Source organism: Centruroides vittatus, unplaced genomic scaffold (genome assembly GCF_030686945.1).
Source record: "Centruroides vittatus isolate TY-2023 unplaced genomic scaffold, ASM3068694v2 contig_347, whole genome shotgun sequence".
Classification (NCBI taxonomy): domain Eukaryota; kingdom Metazoa; phylum Arthropoda; class Arachnida; order Scorpiones; family Buthidae; genus Centruroides; species Centruroides vittatus.
The window spans coordinates 241,921-265,360 of NW_027122171.1; the positions used below are offsets into that span (position 1 = coordinate 241,921).

General features: G+C 33.7%; 1 protein-coding gene and 1 long non-coding RNA gene across 2 annotated transcripts; one reads left to right on the forward strand and one right to left on the reverse strand.

Moving 5' to 3' along the window:
* The first annotated feature begins 2,264 nt into the window (after positions 1 to 2,264).
* Positions 2,265 to 3,739, forward strand: LOC136974356 (uncharacterized). Its single transcript, XR_010880626.1, has 4 exons — positions 2,265 to 2,637; positions 2,732 to 2,794; positions 2,929 to 3,015; positions 3,607 to 3,739. It is a non-coding gene; the product is annotated as an uncharacterized lncRNA (long non-coding RNA).
* A 10,553-nt stretch (positions 3,740 to 14,292) lies between these two features.
* robl (roadblock) lies at positions 14,293 to 23,234 on the reverse strand. The gene is made up of 4 exons (XM_067269210.1): positions 23,171 to 23,234; positions 19,420 to 19,495; positions 15,994 to 16,161; positions 14,293 to 14,749 (listed from the first exon to the last, which is right to left on the reverse strand). Exons 1-4 carry the CDS (start codon positions 23,174 to 23,176, stop codon positions 14,706 to 14,708), a joined length of 294 nt encoding a protein of 97 aa, XP_067125311.1. The 5' UTR covers positions 23,177 to 23,234; the 3' UTR covers positions 14,293 to 14,705.
* Positions 23,235 to 23,440: the final 206 nt, after the last annotated feature.

The following is a 23,440-nucleotide window of genomic DNA, read 5'->3' on the forward strand; positions in this document are numbered from 1 at the left end:
AGTAATCAGTATACTATTACTTAATGGAACGTACTTCGTTCCATAGGTTGGGCAAAGAACGAACAGACCGACAGGGCGAATTTCGACGAGATTTTTTTTAACATTCATCTATATAAATCAAATTTACAGAAAGGTATAGTAACTTCTATTATACCTGTAATTTGTATCTTAACACATCACTTAAATTTACATAATAACTATTGCTGCTGCTACAAAGAGATCTCACGCACGACCATCTCAACTCTACAACAAATAGGTCTCCATCTGACCATATCATACCTACGTAATCTCTTTCTCTTCTACAGGTGTTTGATATGGAGATTTTAGCTCAGAAAGGCCCTTTCTCCGATTAGACATGTGTATATGATCGCTACGCGACCGAAGAGCCAGCCGTATATCGAAGGGCCTAAACGCACGCGCGGGAAATAGTGGCTTCCGGGAGGACTTTTATGGGGAACTGGCCTCCTATTCAGTTGTTATTGGCTAGGAGAAAACCCGGAAAACTCCTAGCAGCCAGCTTGTCCGAGTCGCGACGTGAACCCACGACTGAACTTCCCAGTGTTCAGGGTCTAGTGACCACCGATGAACGGCAACGGAGACCACTCGGCCACTGGCGGGCCACCTACGTAATCTGGTTTTTTAATTTGCATATAAACCAATAAAACGAATTTAAAAGAATTTTTTGGTATTAAATAAAAAGTTTTATACAAACCATAACAACGATAAATAAAACCTATTAATATACAATAATATTAGTTAATAATTTTTTCCAATTTTAATAACTATTACGCAAATATACATAATATTTGAACTCAAAAGATTAATATCATAACGGGATTTAATATTCTCTAACACTTTTATAGCATTTTTATCCAATTTTCACTAATTTTAACACTTAAATTTTTATTTATGCAATTCTTACTTTTATTCTTAATAATTTCTATACTCTCTTTGAATTTTCTATGCGATGTCTTCTTTTCTTTATGTAGAATCTCTATATTGGATTTATTAATATTACAATTATTTAATATACGATGGTCATGGAATGCAGAATTTAATCAATGGTACTTTAAATCAGCCATATGTTCTTTAACCCTTATTTTAAGCTTACGTTTCAGGTATAAAATACTATAAAAGATATGTTGATGACGTTTTAATTATATACAATAATGCAGAAGTTAAAACTAAAAAAATAGAAAATATAATAAATAATATATACGTATATGTTACCGGCAAAACCCGATTTTACGCCAAACTAGTTTCGCCTAGGCAAAACTAGTTTGGCATAAATCGGGTTTTGCCGGTAACATATATATATAGAGAGATGGCGTGATTCATTTACCTGCTTTTAAGAAATATTAAGAATAATATCGATTTTGTCAATGCTAATCTACGGCAATAACTGTAATACACTACATGTACAGTGCAATATCTTAATTAATACGTGCTCTTTATTCATTCACATTCTTTGAAAGTTTTTAAATTTACCGTCCAAAATGATAAATATAACTTAATGAATTTTGAAATTACATTACCATAAAACGTTAATTTCCATTATGTCAATCAATATTCGCATATTGTTAATTTAGCTAATTAAAACATAAACAAAGTAAGGAATTCAGTATTAACCTTGAGTGCATAATAGGTACGTAGAATATCGAAGAAACGAAGAGAAATTTTAATTTTATTCTTTGAGGCTACAAGTTAGTATAAATCTATTAATTCTTCGTGGAATATTGTCTTTTGGATACAATTCGTCCTTATCTAAACGTTTTACGCGTCATTGTTGTATTTATACCCATGCGCCAAGATTATTTATGGGTTAAAGCGCTTCTATTTAATACATACTTTATAACGATAATTTCCATTTCATTCTTGTTTTCTGATCAATTATCAAAGATTTTTATAAATTTTCATATTGACGATTTCTGTGGCATTCTCGTTTTATGGGATATCTACGGTACGCATTCACGCTTGATATTATTCGGTGCACTTTTAATCTCTCCATTCTTTCTTTACTTGTATAATACAAATGCATTTCACATAATAAATGCGATCGAACTCCTGGACGAAAACGTAAAATGCGCAAAGAAAATTCACTCAAAATTACTGCATTATCAAGACTCGGTTGTTCTGTACTTCAGCTTCGTCCAAGTATTTGTGTGTTTGTTATTTGGCGTGTTATATGTGCGTCACAGGAACACTTACGAATACTCTAAATTACTGTGGCAAGAAAGTTTTTGTAACTTTCATTTTTTATTTGGCGTATTCACTAACGTCAACGTCATTTGTTATGGCACAGGTTTCCTTTGGATTCTTACTTACATCTGTATTCAATCGTTAGACATATTTATTATAGACATAAAGGAAAAAATACGAAGGAAAGAAGTTAATAGCAAGACATCGTTACAGGAACTGTCTTCGATTGTTTATTTTATTAAAAACATCGATAAAATATGCAAAACTATTCATGTTTTGATTATAACAGTTTTCATTCCCATAATCAGCATGGTAATTATATATATGGTACTTTACGTATCTATTACGCACGAACCTCTGTTGATACGCTTTGCAATATTTTGGCTGTGGGCTGTTATAGTAATATATTTTCTTTACTTGACAAGAATTCCTTCGAACGTAAGTTACTTTCATTTTACAGAAAATTTGTGAATTGTATGTCTCCTTACCATATAAATAGTTTAACGACGATTATATAATTGATACATTTCAGATGGGACGGTTTTTCACTTGCATAATGGACATTTATTTCCTTGACAATGACAATAACAAAATCGTAAATATTCTTTTTTAATTTATAAATTGAATATTTTACTTCGATTTCCATTAAAATATGTCTGATTTTTATTACATTTTAAATCAGAACTCGCGTAACGACAGTACAATGAAATGTGTTTTCTTTGTTCTCAGAGGGAAGTATTAATGTCCGTATCGAGAGCCGAAGTGGGATTCAGAAGCAACAATTTCTTTTTCTTCGACAAGCAAGCGGTTTTAAGTGTAAGTTTAATATCTCATATACCGTACTATATTATAATAAGGTACTACATATTGTTTCTACCTGTTATATAAAGAGACTAGCAGGTAGGCCCGGCGTTGCTCGGGCAAAAGTAACGAGAGCGAAGATTAAGATCATTACGTTATAGTCAACCTTACCCGTTTTCACAGAAGAATTGGGTCCCCCTGTTTCCAGACTAATTAGAGAATTTTTAGGTGGGTCTAAAAATATTTCGATTTCCGGCAAAACCGAAAAAAACTGCATCTGTGTCTTGCACGTCGCTTTCTCTTAACACTTCCATTGTTGATGGAAGTGTTAAGACTTAATCCTGTACCTCTCCCCGTGGGGAGGAATTTCGAAAAATCCCTTCTTAGTGTGCATTCTTGTGACGTACCCTAACTGTGTCCCAAATTTCAACTTTCAACTCCTAACCGTTTGGGCTCTGCACTGATAATCATTATTATTATTATTATCATTATTATTATTTTTATTATTATTATCATCATCATCAACTTGTCTCGATTATATATATAGATATATATATTGTAGTATTTATACAAGCAGTTTTCTGTGAAAAGTGTATTTTGTTTCAGTATACTGTCGAATTCATCACACAATTATTTGGATTTATTATAATAAGAAGTAAATCTATCATAAATTAGTACGTATACCACGAAATATTTCACTGATTTGTGACATAATTAATGAAAAATTCAGTTCGATGCTCCTTGCTAACTGCAGCAATACTGCAGATTTTGAAATTGGACGTGACGTTCATATTATGTTGAATCTACAATGACCTTATGTCATCATTTTTAATGCTCGTATCCCGAGAGAGTTGAGGCTGGAGTAGATTTTCAACGGTTTCGATTTACAGCAACGGTATTCAAACGTTAAGTTGATTGTAAGGAAGTTCTTCGTTGATTATTATGGATTCACCAAAATGGAAATTTGCCTTTTAATGTGAAAGAAGAAACGAAAATGTTTTTATTAGTTACGACAACGCAATTCTTTCGTACATTTAGAGTCCTTTTTAACTTCACACACGACAAACAATGCTCAGTTACGGAAAATAACTATTCGAGTCAGTTGAAAAACATGGGAAAAAATTATATCTTCTCATGACACAAAGAAGTTGGACGAAATTGACATTCCTCCCGTTTGCAACTGCGATGAAATATTGCGCAGAAGAGTTAAGAAAACTGTTTAATATAATTTAAAGTGAATCGTTTATAAGCATTAATTAAATAATATTAAACATAGGAGAATGGCATCTCTGACACATAACTAGAAGTCCCATTTGTAGCAATGTGGAGTACCAAACGAATGCGATCTTTTTCTTCTTAATTGTTCACCAGCGGGGGAAAAAAAATTGTATAATCTTTCTACCATTCGAAAAGAGTGCAACTAGTAGAAGCTTTTGCACCTTTCAGAGCAAAACCTCTGTTTGTCGCACACAGAATAGAGAAATATGTGAGAAGCCGGGGGGAAGCACGGGCTGTTCCCTAAATTCCACTTACACGGCAACAGATCGATGAGACCTACTCACGTTGTCTTTGGATGGTTGGTAATATAGTAAAGGCCAAAGACCAAGACCTTTGTCTTGTCAGGCTGATATCAGTCAGGATGAGATTAGGATAATTTAAATCGCATCCTAACTTGCGATTCTTAACAGAATTTTTGAGTAGGAGGGCTCGATAAACGATCGAGTGGGGAGTGCGGTGGGTAAGATCGTAAGATGACCGATTTTCGATTGACAGGTAGACAGGTTAACGAGCAACAAAAATCTTCTTCTTCTTCTTCTTCTTCCTCAGCTTTTCCCATTCTATGTAGGGTCGCTGTTTCTGATGAGTCGCCTCCACTGCTCCCTGTCTTGGGCTGCCTCCACATTCAGATGCTTCCCTCTCAAGTCCTCCGCCACAAGATCCATCCACCGTCTCCGCGGTCGTCCCCGCCTCCTCCTCCCCCTCACTGACATCTGCATAACCCTTCTTCCCACATACTCTTCTTTTCTTCGTACCACATGACCAAACCACTTCAACCTTGCCTCCTGTATCTTTGCTTCTATGTTCGTAACTTTCACAGTCCCCCTCACACATTCATTTCGAACGTGATCCCTTCTCGTAACCCCACACATCCAGCGGAGCATCCTCATCTCCGCCACCTCCATCCTTTTGACATGGGTTTTCCTCAAGCTCACAGTCTCAATAGCATACAGCATAGCTGGTCTCACCACCACCCAATAAACTTTCCCTTTCAACCTAAGCGGCACCCTCTTATCACATAACACACCTGACATATCCCTCCAATTCCTCCAGCCAGCCTGAATCCTGCCTGTCACCTCCTTATCCACACCTCCATCCTCCGCCACAGTCGACCCCAGGTACTTAAAGGTATTGACTCTGCGAAATACGTCTCCCCTCAACTCCAGATCCCTCTCCCGGGCACCATCCACCTCCCCACTACACATATACACTGTTTTACTCCTACTCACCCTCAAGCCCCTCCCTTCCAACGTGCCCAACCACCTTTCCAATTTAACCCTCAGCTCCTCTTTAGTCTCGGCGCACAGAACGATATCATCTGCATACAACATGGTCCAAGGCGCCTCTTCTCTGACCCCGTCCGTGATCACCTCCATCAGCATGTTAAACAAGAAGGGGCTCAGTGCTGACCCTTGATGTAAACCAACTCCCACCTTGAAGCACCGGGACACTCCAACACAGCTCCTAACCTTTGTGGCCACATCCCTATACAGTTCCTGTATCAATCTAACATACTTTTCAGGAACTAGCTTTTCCCTTAGACACCTCCAGAGTTCTTGTCTAGGCACCGTATCGTAAGCTTTCTCCAGGTCAATGAATGCCATATGCAGCTGGGTTTGCTTCTCCCAATATTTTTCCAACATTTGCCGAAGGGCAAAAATGGCATCGACTGTTGACCGTCCTGGCATGAATCCAAACTGCTCTCCTGCAATGGTCACCTCTGCTCTCAACCTTCCGTCCAAAACCCTTTCCAAAATCTTCATCGTGTGGGACATCAACTTTATTCCTCTATAGTTTTTACAATCTTGAACATCCCCTTTTCCTTTGTAGATAGGTACAAGTATACTTTCTCTCCATTCGTTAGGTATTTCCTCCTGCTCAAAGACTTTTTTGAATAGGTCCCATAGTAGGTCAATGCCCTTCCTCCCCAATGACTTCCACACCTCTACAGGAATTCCATCCGGGCCCTCCGCTTTACCGTTCTTCATCCTCTTTAGGGCCCTTTCCACTTCTTCTCTGGTTACCATCTGTACCATGCCCATGTTTTGGCTTCCTTCCTCTCTGTTCTTTGTTTCATTCTCTGTATTCAAAAGTCCCTCAAAGTATGCCCTCCATCCTTCTCTTATATCGTTCTCCCTTCGAAGGACCGTCCCCGTCGTGTCCTTGATCTGCCTTACATGCGAAATGTCCTTCGTTGCCCTATTCCTGATTTTGGCTAAACGATATATTTTCTTCTGTCCTTCCCTTGTATCCAACTCCTCGTATAAATTCGCATATGCTCCTGCCTTTGCCTGTGCCACTACTCTCTTAGCTTCACGCTTTGCCGTTTTATACGCAAATCTATCTTCCTCAGTACGTGACCTGTCCCACTTCCGTTTTGCCTCCTTCTTTACCTGAACAACTTGTTGCACATTTTCATTCCACCACCAACCTTCCTTTTGCACCCTAATCTTTCCAGATGTTACACCAAGCACCTCCTCCGCACAGTTCCTGATAGCCTGGGCATTATATGCCCACCAGTCCTGCACCCCCTCCCATTCTTGCGAGATTTGTAGCAGCACCCTCTCCACATACTCCGCCCTCGCCCTCTCCTCCCTCAAACGAAACCACTTGATTTTCTTCATCTGTGTATTTCCACTTTTCCTATACATTCTTAACTTCATGTCTATGCACATCAACCGATGTTGCGCCGATACCTGATCTGTTGGTATAACCTTACAGTTTATCACCGTCGCAAGGTACTCTCGTCTAGTAAGGATATAGTCAATCTGCGAACTATGAGGCCCACTGTTGAAAGTTATCATATGACTTTCCTGCTTGGTGAAAAACGAATTCACAATCCCCAGATCAAAAGCCACAGCAAAACCCAATATACTCTCCCCCTCCTTGTTGGGTTCCCCAACCCCATGGCCTCCATGGATCCTTTCATAGCCCATGTTCCGCCCCCCTATGTGCCCATTGAAGTCGCCTCCCACTATTACTCTCTCCCCTCCTTCCAGTGTCCTCATTTCTTCATCCAATTCACTCCAAAAACATTCTTTCTCCTCTGTTGCACATCCTACCTGGGGTGCGTACACACTAAACACCACAAGTAGATCATCTCCAAAACTCAGTTTCATTCGCATCATCCTATCACCTCTCCTGTACACCTCTAGTACCTCGCTCCTCCACTTGCCAGCCACCACTATTCCAACCCCATTTCTTCCATTCCTGTTTGCACTGCTATAAAACAATTTACATCCATCTCCAAGTTCCTTCGCCTTGTCTCCCCTCCACCTCGTTTCTTGCACGCACAGTACATCAATCCTCCTTCTCCGCATCATATCCACCACCTCCATTCCTCTTCCCGTCATACTTCCCACATTCAGTGTTCCCACTCTCAACACCTTTTCCTCATGTAGGGCTTGCTTCTTTAACTTCATCCGCCACTGGTGAGGTAGCCCTTGCCCACTTTTCGCAGCTTTAGGGCGATCTAGCTGCGCGTCGCCTACAGGGTACGCCCTAGTTCTCCTTCTATCACAGTTTCTGAGACTCATCATGTAGTTTTGGCAAGAGCAACAAAAATATAAGTTTAATATAGATCTAAAGCTAGGATACATAGGTTACAAAGGATATGGCTAAAATATAGCGATTATATACAGATTTTAGATCGTACAATTGCGGCGTGAATATTCTGTTCCCCGACTATTCGACTATCCCCTGTGCCGCGTGATGCGGGCCTAATTTCCAGAGAGAGAGAGAGAGTTTACAACTTTCTAACAAAATAATTCTATTCTTTATTGCTCGTCGATATGACGTTCGTTTCATCGTCAGGAGAAGAATTCATAGTGGATGAATGACGAATCTATGGCGAGTCCTCGAGTCATTGTCCTTTATGGGGATGTCCGTTCATAGATGTCCATTGAATCTGGCTCATAGAGAATTCTATCGTCTTGACTAGGATTCTTTGTCGAGGGAATGGCGAGTGTCTTCTCCAGAGACAGGGTCAAGTCCGTTTTATGGAGGTAGAGCAGGTCAGGTCTAGCTCTTCTGCTTCATTTAAAACCTCATTATGACAAAACGCCCAGAACTGTCGATGTCTCGTCTTTTTATGCGTTTAGCCCGGGAAAGTTTTCATGTGATCGGCAGTTCGAATGACGAATCTGAAGGTGCGAGATGAAGGGTTACCGAAATGATGCAACGCTGTCGCTTCCTTTCCTCACCTTTCGCAATCGGATGTTATCATTTGGCAACTGAGTGTTAGAATTCTCATCCATTTGTTGATAGAGAACGTCATTCGATCCGTATCCGGTGCGATGTTTTTCCTAACTATAGTGACGGATATTATATAAAAATTTGCTTAAAACTGGATTTTAATATCCTTAAAATCATGGATCTCACAAATTGTTTCTGCATCGGCTAAACATGTATGCAAATATGTTGATCTGTGATAGAAATTCCAACATTGTAACAAATTCAAAGCCGAACCCAATGCACACGGTTATCGCACTGTTCGGTGCTCGGAAGAAATTTTTATTAATATACAAGAGGTATAATAGATAAAGTTTAATATTACTATAATTACTTTAAAAATCACTTTCTGTAACGTGAAACAACAATTCTACTTGTTAATTGTTTATTAGTTTGTACGTTTTAACACGAATAACAAATAGGAGGAAATATATAGATAATAGTGATATACAAATATAACGAGCAAAGGCAAATAGTATTGGAACATCAGATATCAAAGATACTTTAATAGGTACGAGAATAGATAAGTGTTTTTTATCTATAGTTTCATCAGTAAAATGATGTATGTATAGGCGTTATTATTGTTAAAATATTAAGTGTTAATAAAACAATCAATATCTTGTCTGATTAAAAAACCGTATTTTAGTGTATTAGCTTCGAATACTTTACCCTGAAATAAATCACGTAGAGACGTCTGAGAATATTGTCTACATAAATCATAGAGAAAAATTTTATTTCTTTCCTACGGATGCATTGTTTACATAAGCAGTGTACATAGCGTAGTGCGGTTTAAAATAAGCGGTTTGTAAACGAGAATATAGGCTATATCTAACAAAAGTTTTCCAGATATATTGTAGCTAGTAATCCATTCAATGGTAAATCAACTTTGTTTTTTAAAAAATCTAGCAGCGAGTCGCTTGATACAAAGCCATACTAGCATGAAAGTGAAATTTTGTGTAGCGCCATTTGTTATGAGATTTTCTAAAAAATAATTGTTATATTATTAATTTTTATGAAATGACAAAAACCTTAATATTGAGTATAGAGATGAGTTTATAATAAATAAAAAAAGTTGTGAGTGCTATTAACAACTAAAATATTAATGTATCAGCCCATGCGAGATATCTCACATGACTCTCAGCCTTCTACCACCAAAATTTAATAGTGTCAATACTCTTTATATATAAGTTACCATACCATATTTCGTTTTGTCATTAGCTAATGTTTACGCCATCCTAAGGCATTAAACGAAAGGACACTAACAGAAAACACACACACATGTGAGACTCACCCTTATTTACTTAACTGCATCCTGAACTAATTTTCTACCAATACCGTTTTGTTGAATAACTGTCAACTTTCACACCTGGGAATTAATCATTTGGCCAGTTCTCAGCAACTAAATGACGCTTTCTCATAACCCCCCGACCTATCGTCGCAAGATTGTCAATTGAATAGAGACAGAGACCGAATGCCAAGGCAGTCGTCACCCGATCGCCTTGGATTAAGGGGGTGACGACTTTCCTGTGCCAAATTCATCGCCGTGTTGTGCCTTGGAATATTTTCGGATATTACCTTCGACCAATATCGCCGGCGAAGACGAACCTCCCCGAGAACCGTCATCTGAACTCCGATCCAAACCTTCCGAACGTCCAACGAACACTATCGTCATCTCTATCAATCCCAACTTTGTCAGGTATTTATCGCCTAGCGAAATCGATGTAAGCTCTCTCTCTCTCCGACCGCGAAAGTATCTTAGATATTTCCCTCTCTTTCGAGGACCACCTGTATTCTAACGTTATGTGTCCAATAAACGTTGTTTCGTTACTCTAATCTCTGCGTGAGTCACTTCCGGTAAGCTGTCTCTCACTCCAGACCGAATCCGATTGCCCGCGCGCGTGGCCGCTCGCGTGACCGAATTAATCGCCGTCTCGGCTCCCGTGTTCATCTCGACACGGTGGTGTTTATGCTGACAAGGAGGCATCGAGGAGGTGCCGACCCTCCGGTCACACACATATCCAAATGTTTTCCTGTTTTTTGACAATTTTGGGTTCTGGAGGTCTGTAAACGTGGAGATTTGCAAAAACCCGGGAAGGTCAATTTGACACAATTACAATACTTTCCCTTGTTATAATACAGACCTCCTTTAACGCTACCTCGATTTACGCTGATTCGATATAACGCAGTCTGCTCGAAACCTAAAAAAAGCTGAAAATTTACATTGATTTAAATTATCGTGGCATTTCATTGATTCGTATGTAATACGATTATTCCCAAACACGAGCCAATCAGCAAAAGGTGGAAATTCGTCTTAGCGCTGTACTTCCCTTAAACCTAGGCTTGTTTGGTTCAATTTTGGAAAAAAAAAAATATAACATCGTGGATGCCATAGGCAATATCGATTTCGCTTGGCAAGAATTAACTTATAAATGCATGAACGGAGTCTGGAAGAAGTTATAGCTGAAGGTATCCAAGAATTCTCAACGAGAAGAGCCTATCGCTGTATCATTAGGTCGACCAAATTGTTAATTTAATCAATACAGCAGGACTAAGAGATGTAGACGAGCAGGATATTGAGGAGATACTGTATGTTTCTGGTGAGAGCCTTACCAAACACGATCTTCAAGAACTGGCAGAACAAGGAATTCATGTAGAACTGGAAAATAGTGATTCTGAAAACGAAGAACCCAAAGAATTTCTCTACAGATTTGCTTAGTAAAAGTTTGGTACCGATAACTGAAATCGTTGATCAAACTGTAGCGAACGATCTAGATTTTGAAAGGAGTGCAAAAGCGAGAAGAGTCGATTTAGATGCGATTTTCTCTTACCGACATTTGCTTAAGGAAAGAAAAAGAAAGCGACTTCATCGCAAAAAATCAAGATTTTCAGAAGAGCCTGGAACTTTATCACAAACTGAACTTTATATTTCTGTGTGCATATGTTTATGTGTTGTTTAACATATATTATTATGCAAATTCATATAAAAATAACTTAAATAATCACAACACATCTTAAGTTGCCGAGATGATTTATTAAACACTAACATTTTCGGCCTATTCCATTGGCCATCCTCAGGTTAAACCAGAAGATTGAAACATCAGCGTTCCAAAAATGGAACACATTTAAAATACAAAAATTAATAAGGGTAAATAAGAAAATAATAGAATAATTATACATATACATGTAAATGTAAGTGAAAAACAAATTCGTATACAATTGTAAAAATAAAAACAGTAAAATATCTTAAACAAACATTAATATAAATGATTAAAGTATATTCATAAACTATGAAATTATAAACTAAGGTAAAAATTAAGAGTTCGTAGAATTCCTATTATTGAGCAAGAAGGAATCGTAATAAATAATCGAAAGATTGTAGCCAATAAAGTGAATAATCGATTTTCTCGATTATTCACTTTGTTCATTGTTGAAGTATATACTCTATCATTTAGTGACAGAGTATATACTTCAAGGCACACAAAGGCATACTGCCCTTGTGTTATTCCAGTATTAACGTGTGTTCTGGGTGTTTCTTGATACGAAATTATTCGGAAGACTTTTCCTTGAACGAGTTGACACCACGTGACACTTGTATGCGAATAGCGGTTGTGTGAAATGGTTACTGTTGTAAATTACAATGCTCGTATTTATGTCTAAATTGCAATAAACAATTATGTAGTTTGTAAATATAGTGCATCTTGTTGGTTTTTGTCTTAATAATACAGTATTTAAAAGCATCCAAACTGGCACCCAAACGAGCACCCAATCCATTCTAAAACTGCACCCAAAAATCCAGACCTTAGTCATCATACACAGTAGCCACAAATTATACTATCATTTATTAAGACCCATATTTTATCCTTCAGATGCATGACTAAAAAAAGTGTACAATGAACTTAAAACAGGAGGCACAAAAGTATAATTCTAAAAAATCCAGAAACTTTGCCTGTAATACAAACAACTTGCATTAAAAACCTGATTAAGGGCTTTCAAGTATTGCATCAGCAGAAGTTTTTTCCTTTGCTGATCCTTCTATTCCCAACACCACCAGTCATCTGAAATCAAGATAATTCCCTCCCCTTAATTGTCATCAGGCCAGAAGTTAAAACCATTCTCTTAATGTGGCACACACTACAAAGGCTTGCAGACTGATATTTCCAATGTATTAAACCATTAATAAACAAAGTTAGTTTCTCAAATCTAAATATATTTAATGTATTAAATATTTAAAATGAATTGTAATAAATTGCATAAACAACAAATTTTTCAGAAAGGTCAGTTGCTGAATCAATACAATCATTATTTTGCGTAACGACATGTTAGAACATTTAAATTCTTGTCAAAATCAGCATCAGAATACGAAAGGTGCATGATATATAATTTTAAAAGAATGCTATATTATTATTGTATGCCACCTACAAGTTTTGTGATAACTGGGGAAAAATGATGGATTAATCTTACATCAAAGAAAACCTTTGTTATCTCAGCAATCGTCAGATACAAACATCACTCCTGTCACAAACTACTGACTTGAATGGTTCCTAATCTGAGTGAGAACAGCATCTGTTCAACCAAAACAATAATAATATCATAATATTTAAAAAACAAAAAAATCCTCTAAGCCAGTGGTTCCCAACCGGTGTTCCGTAAACATCTCCCAAGTGTTCCGCAGATTTAATCGCAAATCGGAAAGTGTACAATCGTATTCGAGCCGCCAAATATCAAAAAATTAAAATCATAAAATTTTCATAAACTTAAATATATATGTACGACTCGTACTTATGAAGTGTACTACTGTTTCGAATAAGATAAAGGCAATGATAAAAACTGAATGAAATATGTAAAAAACATCAGGCACAAGTTTCCCATTAAAGTTATTTAGGTATATTTTTTCCTGTCTTAGAATTGGCGTTAATAATATGAGTAGAGATTTTGAATTATAACTGCTCAATTCTAATAAAATAACTGATGACAAGCTTATGTATTTCATATTAACTTAAGTAAGTGTTTCGCTAAAGAAAATTGCTCACAAAAGAGTTTCGCATCCTATAAAAGGTTGGGAACCACTGCTCTAAGCAAACACAAATCTGACAAAATTATGAATATTTGAAGAGAAATTACAAATACAATACTTGATTCTGGTACACACTACTGAACAACCAAGTATCAATAACTATTCATTAATACCTGTTACCTCCTAATGAATAACAAATACTAAGTATGAATATCTACACCATTTCTCAAAAAGTACTAGATTTGCACATCACTAACAGGTAGTAACTAAGTACTATAATAAGTACCAATACCTATCTATGAATAAGTAATGGTAATAACACATTTGCATCACTTCTGAGCTAATATCAAAACAGCAGTTGATCTAATTGGCAACAATTTGAAAAAATTGTAGACCTACAAATTCCCACTGTCATCCGTCTTTCCTTAATCTCCAGAACAGAGTTAGATAATAGACGAGACCAGATATGGAAACTTTAGGGGCAGGAGGCCCCAATTAACTATATACGAACTTCCCATGTTATTTCAATGGGGCAAACTGGAAGCCATGTTATTTCAATTCAAAAATTTTCTCCGAAAAGGTGTTAGATAGATGACCAGCACAACTCTATTGTTAAAGGATGAACAGGAGCAAGCCACTACTAATTTGAGGTGGAGAACATATTTTAAATTAAATAAATTAAAAAAATGATTAAAAATTGCAGCCTAGCATTGTGACTATGTCACAATAAATGCTTGCTCGTTTATTCTACATAGTGATTTACAGCAAAATTAATTTTTAATCGATTTATTATAATTTCTTAAATACAGTTTTTTAATCTAGATATCCAAAACATTTCTTGGATAAAAATTCAGTCAATGGTTATTGAAATATTATATAAATTATATATAATCATTAATAAAAATACAAATTATATTTCATAATACAAAACAAAACGACATAACCATACATGCATGTGTTTTTATCAGAACTGTATTGCAAGTTTCTTGTCAGCATCCATTCCAGCATTTAACTGATTATGATATCAAATTTTTAAGTGAGAAATTATTCTTATGACATTTAAATACATTACTCAAAATTTGTAGACTCGAATGCATTAATAATATATAATTTTGATACTTAGAAAAGATATTTTGTAATTAAATATTTTAATCACATAAACTTTACAGGCTTGCAATGTTAGCTATTCTGATGGATTCTGGATAACAATAAGGAGGTATTCTTTATCTGCAAAATAATGATTTCAATAAATAAGAATCAAAATAGTGTAATTGATTTTTGTTTTTGAAAAGAGTGAAATTTGATATAAACATACATTTTTCTCACTGATAAGATTAGGCTGTGAGGTGACTAGTAATGAAAATACAGGGTCATCCAAAATGCTACCATTTTAAATTACTGTAATTATCTTAATTAATATCCAAGAAGTACTGTATAGTACATGACATACACCAATTGATAGAGTAACCGTGAGAGATTTTCTCCTATTTGCTTTTCAATGTCTTCTTGTCTACTGCCTCTAGGAAACACCATAAATGAAAATGGTGACTCCAAAACTGAAAAGGTAATTTATGTTCCACAGTTAGTAAAGTCAGAATCATTCATCATCGTGCAGTATAGTCTGCAGAAGCCATAGAATTGTAGCTGCCGTGGGAGAAGTGACAATGAATATGCCATAAAAAGTAAAAGAAAAATTTCAGTATTGGTTGGATGTCTCTGTGTGGTGAAAAACATGAAAACTGAGAACATACAATGGGCAAATTTAAATCTTGAATGGTTTTCCAATGTTTTAATGACATTACAAAATTCTTGGATAATAATTAACATACAGTAGAGCGTCGATAAGGGAATATCGGTAAGTGGAATGGCCGGAAAGTGGAACAATTTTCAGTCGGACTGTGCCGTGCTGAATCGAATGTTTTTGATACTAAATTTACTTCTAAAGTATAATTTTCATGTTTTTTATATTCTTTAATATATTTATTTTGTTTGTACAAAATGCAGAAATAATTTTTAACGATACAATAGCCTCGATGATTATTATAAAAATTTTCGTTAGGCTTAAAATCGACAAAAATTCAACACGAAGCGATACGCAACGGAGAAAAATTTGAACATTGGACAGGTTAATGTATTTTTTTGTACAAAGTTGGAAACTGGAACAAATCATTAACTGGAAGGACCCCAGTCCCCAATTGGTTCCACTTATCGACACTCTACTGTAATTACAATGGTTTAAAATGGAAGTATTTTTTATGGAAAATCCTGTATATAAAATCTCATCAAACATAATTTCAATTCCAATTGTTTTCTTGAAAGAAAATATTTTTAGAAATTCTAGTTCCAACATACGGATTGAACAAGAGAAATATCTTATGATTATTGCACTATTGAAATAATGTGTAATTAATTATAAGAATAAAATTTCTGTATATAAATACATGTACAATTTACAAGTAATTAAAATATACCTGGTGCAATCATAATTTCATTCTTTTTTGAACGGATTCGAAGAAACGTAAGATCGTTTGTAGGATCGATGTCTCTTACTGTATTTCTTGCTCTCTCCACAAGTTGTGTCATAAGACCAGCATACTGAGTTGTAGTTGTATTATCCAAAGATGTTTTAATAGGAACACCTAAAAAAGATAAAGTTAGATTTCAACAATATATGCATCAATTGATCAAACTGTTTAAAAAAGAAATAAAAATTTATCATTTATGTAAAAAATGCAATTGAGTGTAATTTTATTCATTTGAAAACATCCTTGTTGCAGTGTAGTCTAGTGAATATAAAATAGTTTAATTTATAGCTTTTTAATAGTATGAAGAATCCTATGATATTTGAATATATGTTCTACTTTTATATTACTGTTATGCAAATACTATAAGTTTGTTGTTTAAATATATACAAACATAACCATTCTTATGCAGTAAACCAAGTATATACAGATATATCTCACCTTACGTCTATAATTTGTTCCATTAGGCGACTTAAGTTGAAAAATGACTTAAGTCGAATTTACTTGTCACTAGGCTAAACCACAAATAACCATTCCCAGTTCTGTATTTTATTTATAAATGCATTTTTAATAACATATGGCTAATAAGAATCTATTTTAAGCTTACAAACAAATAAATTTTAGTTTTTAATATAGAAGAGGGAAAAAAGTAATCTAAATTTACAAATACATGTACATACATACTTGTAAATGTACATGTTTACAGTACATCAAGGACTCTTTATTTGTGAATGTGGTCTCTCTAAGACATAAAATAAGATGATTTTTTAAGGTTAAATAACAAATACAGTTATTAAAATTATTTTGCGATAGTAGAAAATAAACTAATTTATGTTAAATTTACCAATATTGACAATGACGCCAAACAGTAGATATTTGAACTACATGGAAAATGCCAATATTGAGCTCTTAAAAGACTGTTAAATAAGATGCCAACACAGAGTCACAAATGTTTCATATTTTGTTCTCTAGGATTTATAATGATTATATTAACATATAATGTAAATGTACTTGAATTTTAATATGGTTTTATATACTGTACAATAAATAAGAATAAAAGTAACATGATTTTATGTGCTTTTAACACTTTTCTAGTGATATTATGAATTCAATATTTGTGGCAAACAGATGTAAAGTCAAGTAAGATTACTTAAACTTGATTTTTATTTTTCCATATATTTTTTTTGACAAATGACATATAATCAAGAATGACTTAACTCAAAATGACATAACCCAAGGTATACCTGAAGATATAAATACAGTAATTTAGACTAAAAGTAAGTGATTAAGTGATCAACTTGTATTAAATTTAATAATTAGAATTAGATTATTTAAAATATTCCGGAAGAAAAGTTGGATTCGAAGCAGGATGAGAGTTATCACTTGATTAACATTGTTATTCCCACATTAACTTCTCTTTAAGAAAAGTTACAAAGAAAATATAATGCTATAAGAAAAACCACAAAAGTATAACATATTTTGTATGCTCACCTTTATTCACTTCATAAATTTATACATATTAATCACATTAAATACAACTTAAAATTATTGTAAAAACTAATAATCAATTTGTTAAAAGTCTATTATTTTAAATGTATATAAATTAAATATTATAAATATATTTTATGTCAAACTATAACAATAATAATCTTATTCATACTATGTAATGATTCAGAGCAATTTTTTGTCATGAATCATTTTTTCAATTGTAACAAAAAATAACATAATAAATTACTATTATTTATCATATATAGTAAATATAAATTGTTGTTTTATAAATAATATGAAATGTTACACTAGAGATTGGAGCACTTACCAAACAACAATCTCTATTTAAATTTCATCCTCTTCAAAGAGAAATTCCTATTGGTAAATTAGAAACATCTTAATACAGTTAGCTGAAAAAAACTAGTCAAATGTGTTAAGGATGGACCAAATTTATACTAAAAAAATCCAGCAATGAGTTGCGTAGCTTACCGGCAACATTTGGTGGCACCATCTGTTATGATATTTTATTAAAAAAGAGCTTTATATAATCTTAATTATTATAAAATGGCAAAAAACTTAATTTTGAAAGTAGAAATGGGTTTTATAAAAAATTGTAAATGCTAATAATGAGTAAAATTCTCACTGAGTCACACCCTACTTGAGATATGACACCACCCCCTCAACTTTTAATCACCAAAATTTAATAGCATCAATCCCCCTACACAAACCTCCCTGAAAAATTCAGAAAATTTCAACAAATAGCACAGGAGTTATTAAGCTTCAAAGAGGATGAATAAAATCGTACCCCCATACACATATTCATACATACTGAAAAAAATCCCAAATCTTTTTGCATTTCTCAATGTTTCAAGATCCCAAGTCCAAAAATATAAAAATCTTAGAGGGTTCATTTTTTGACCAGTCACAATACTTTCCCTCTGTTATGTATAACAGCTAGGAATGTAAAAATTATAATTTGACATTTTTGTCAGCATTATAAAGTAAAAACTAACTGTTCAAATTATATTTTCTGTTTTCTTATACATTTTTCAAGAAAATGATAAGAATTTATTTAATTTTCTGTAAATTTTCTATAGAATGATACATTATTTAAGTAAGAAAGAAAGATTTTATTGTCTCATCTAATCTATTTAAATCAATTATGGTCCATTTGTCATTACTTATCCCAGTTCTAAGCTGTTGAAACAAAATCATAACTGTTAGCATGCAGATATTTGCTAACAGTTATGTTATGTAGACTTATGTTATCTCCATGATCTTCATGTTATCTCCATGATCTTCATTATCTCTCAACTGACTTTCAGCTTTACCTCAATATCATGTGATTGTGTGCTTGCGTAATTGTGGTTGTTATTCTGTGTGTCTGTGTAAATATAAACCATATTTAAAAGCTACATTATTTTAAGCTACTATTAAAATAAATATTAATTAACCAAATTACAGAATTTGCCCTAAGGACAGGCAGTTTAAACTATTATCTTTAAATTCTGTAATAATGAATGTAATTCTATAACTAGTGTGAAAGCAATCCTTTTTTTAGATATGTTTGGCTTACATTTATATGTAAAAATAATTTTTAAAACATTAAAAATACACCAAATGAATTACTGGATTATATCAGGCTAGAATATGCTACTATTAATAAATATAATATTCTTTGTAATTTTGCCTAGAGGTAGGCAGTTATGCCACCATCTCTTGATACATTGAAATAGTAGCTTTATCCTAACCAATATAATCCAGCAGTTCACTTGGTATTTGTCAAATAATCAGATTACTGGTTGTTTATATTTATATTAAAATACTTTAGAAAATTTTAGTTATTTTCTTTTTTATTTATTTAATAATGAAGCTAATCATATTCACCTTCACTATTGGTAACAATAACACCAACTACTCCTTTATGAGACTGAATTCTTTTTAATGTTTCTTCAACTTCAGACTATAAAATTAAAACAATAATATAATACATATTAACTTATGAAAGTCTGAAAGTAAAACATACTTAATTAGAATAATTTTTATGTATGTGTTACCGGCAAAATCCAATTTTATGCCAAACTAGTTTTGCCTAAGCCAAACTAGTTTAGAATTAGTATTCAAGTATATTAATGGTTAAAATAAAAGGCAATTAATTAGATGAACAATATTTATTCATCTAATTGATATTTTACTGTTGATACTGTTTTTTTATATACTAATATACTTTTATATACTCTTTGTTTGATTTTTATTCAAGAACTACCGTGAATCAATAACTAGTGACGTTAAACACTTGGGCAGTTCCTGCTGACAGCTCCCCTCCGGGAGGAGTCCGTCAGGAGCACGGAACAGTCAGAAGTGCTTGCCATTGGTGGTTACCTAGAGTATGCACTTTACGCCACCCATTAATATACTTGAATAATAATTCTAAATTAGTCTGGCCTGACACGCTTACACCAAACTAGTTTGGCGTTAAAATCGGGTTTTGCCGGTAACGGTATATAAATAAATAATGTACAAATATGTTTGTTAAAATCTAAAAAATTTTAACTTAAATCTTCTAAAAATTATTTTACCATTATAATTTGGCTTCATACTAACAACAGATGCAAATCAAACAATAAAAAAAATTAGATTCAACACTAAATAAATTAAATCAGTCATCTTAAAGACCAACTGTTTGATCTCTAATAAATTTTGTATCAAATTAGAGGTAATTTGCCTGTCAAATCATTTGTAAAAGTATCAAACAAGTAAATTGAATAACTGAAGGGATAAAGTAATCTGAATCCTCCAAATCCTGCTGCCCTGGAAGGCTTGTAAAAATCTGGTCAAATCATCAGAAATTCTCCTAGCTATGCCAACCTGAATATGTCAACACTACTCCAGGATTTGATTATATCAAGAAAAAGGGAGAGTTATACATTCAGAAGCTTTTGTATAGTTTAATATTTGTTGTTCTTCCATAACAGTAGTTTAACTATAGATAATATTAGGTTCACATATTTCACTGCAAGATAGAAAACTAACATTTTTCTTCATCATTTAATTATACTTATTTTAATTTAATGGTAATTATTCATTAAATTATCTTCAAACTGCAAATGTAATGGCACCAAAATATTCTGATTTCTATTTCTAACTAATAATTCACAGAGTGAGTACTTTAGCAATACAGTCATCCACATACAACATTGTACGGCAACAAAAAGAACTTTATTAAGCGAAAAACTAACATTTTTGGTCATCTTTAATAGTCTTCATCCTATTTAATGTTAAAAAACTGAATGCCTCTCTAAAATAAATGTCAAATGCAGTTATATTACAAAAAATTTTACAATTTACAAAATCACTGTGATTGGTTAAAATAACACAAATATATAACATTAGGAGAATTGATCTCAAAACAGGATCATCAAGCTTTGGATAGTGCTTTGGTCCTTGTAATTGACAAATTTCCACTTCAGGTTTCAAGGGCCTTGGTGTCTGAGGTTGTGCTCCTCATATGCTTGGTAATACAGCTGAACTTCTTTAATTCAAACTTGGTTAATTCAAATTCTACAAATTTCCCTTGGGTTTCCTAATAAATATAATGTAAAAATTAACTGTTTAATTCAAAGTTTTTTTTTATAAGTCTTGGATAATTTGAAGCTGCAGTAGCTTAGTTCACACTGAAGAAATAGTGAAAAGTAGAAAGTGATTTCAAAGTTTGAACAGCTAATCATTTACAAGCAAGAGATAAATGTTGTGGGTAAAAATAAAACACTTCCAACATTCTTTTTTTTAACTACTGTTGCATATCTGTTACAAAAAAAAATGAAAGATATGTTAAAAAAACATCCAGCAACAAGTTGCTTAATGTTCGCAGCAACATTTAAAATTGCTTGTGTAAAACCATCTGTTATATGATATTTTATAATTAAAAACTTTTTATATTTTGAATTATTATAAAATGGCAAAAAGCTTAATTTTGAGGGTAGGGATGAGTTTTATAAAAAATTATAAATGCTAATAATTAGTAAAATTGCCATTAAGTCCAATTCTACTGGAGATACACACGACCTCCTTTATCTCCCAACCCCCTCAGACTTTAATCATTAAAATTTAATTGCATCAATCTTCCTAGTAAACAAACCTTCCTGCCAAGTTTCAGAAATTTTCAACAAAAAGCACAAAAGTTATTAAGCTTCAAAGAGGATAAACAAAATTGTGCCAACACACACAAACGTCCATATATACAAAACCCTAAATTTTTTTTTGCATTTTTCAATGTTTCAAAATCTGAGTCCAAAAATGTAAAAGTCTGGGAGGTTATACAAATCTTAACACAAAAACCTTTAAAATGAGGCCTTTTTATTCACTTTTCCAAATGTTTCAAACATCCAAAAGTTCCAAAACAAATTCCATTATGGAAATCAGAATCATTTGATTTTTCTGTTCTTGAGGAAGGCCATTCAAACTGGCCAAAACTAGGCTGCACTTTTTAAAGGTTTTTGTATCAAGGTCTGGGAGGTTATTTTTTGCTGAATTGCCATACTTTCCCTCTGTTATATCTAACAGCCGGAATAAAAGGGTGTTGGGTGAGAGAAATGTGTAAAAGGTGTGAATTGCAAGAATATCACATTAATTTTAATGTCAACTCTATTGTGTGATTGATTTTGTAACCATCTTAAGAACCACCAGAAACACCTGACAACAAATGACACTGATAAGTGGCAAAGAAGTTTTACAGTTCTGAACTTCTGAGCATTTTGCAAAATGGTAAAATTCACCAAAAACAATGTCGTGTATGATGCTCTGTTTTTTCACTTTCACCAGCAATTTGCTCTCAGTGTGAATTAAACTTAACAAGAAAATGTGACAACTATTTTCTCTTTATTATATAATAATCATCAATAAAATTGTTTAAGTCAAATCTTACGAAAAATCCCCAAAAACATTTCAGGGATGGTCCATCTGGATACATCAGGCCCCATCTCTCACTACTCGGCCGCCCCATCGTGTGCATGGCCAAACCCATAATGGGCTTGCTAAGAGACCATCTTAGTGACCAAAGGGCGGAGAGAGTAAAAACAGACACTAACATAGTGATATAAGGAATAAGAAGCTAAGGCTATCAATGGGAGCAACTTCTTAATGGCATATTGGTGTTTTCATATGTGAAATGAAGGATTGTATGGTTGCCCATCTCCCCACCCTTCTGATCTTATAAATACCAAAATTTAATAGCATCAATGAAGCATTGATGCTATTAAATTGGCCAAGTGAAAAGCTTGAAACCCGACAAGATTATTTCTATATATGAAGCATATATAGAAATAATCTTGTCGGGTTTCCAGCTCTTCACTTCCATTGCGTCACAGGACTTTATCCAATACCAAGATGCAACGCAAAATGCATCACGAGACTTTATCCAATGGCAAGATGCAATACAAAATAAATGCCAGAAAGAGCCACATTTCTTCGAATGAATAAGAACAAGTCATTTGTCAATACATCAAAGCAATTTTTAACTACGAAATGGCTTTATATACAAAAAAAATAATTGTTAATTTCATTAATAATACGAAAAATTCATTTCATTTACAAAACATCCAATTATTTAAGTAAACAAATCGATATTAAATAGACCTACCGTCATCTTTATTTTGACTGATATAAATGTCGGATTACTGCGTATTTCCGAGGAAAAAATCGCCAAAAATTATTATTTTTAACTAAATTCATATCTTAATAAAAATTAATGTTTAAATTTTAATAAAAATAAATAACTTAATAATAATATTTTATTAAAAGTATTCTGAACAAAAATTTCATTTTTACAGTTTCTAACTACTACGAAATAAATACATCGGCAGCGATAATTCTCGTATCGAACGTTATCAATATTTATATTATAGTTTTA

Coding starts and splice junctions, on each gene's coding strand:
- robl (XM_067269210.1), bottom strand. Junction 16,162..19,419: donor TATTGTTACCAATAGTGAAG/GTGAATATGATT, acceptor TATCTTTTTTAG/GTGTTCCTATTAAAACATCT. Junction 14,750..15,993: donor TGAAATTATGATTGCACCAG/GTATATTTTAAT, acceptor ATTATTTTGCAG/ATAAAGAATACCTCCTTATT.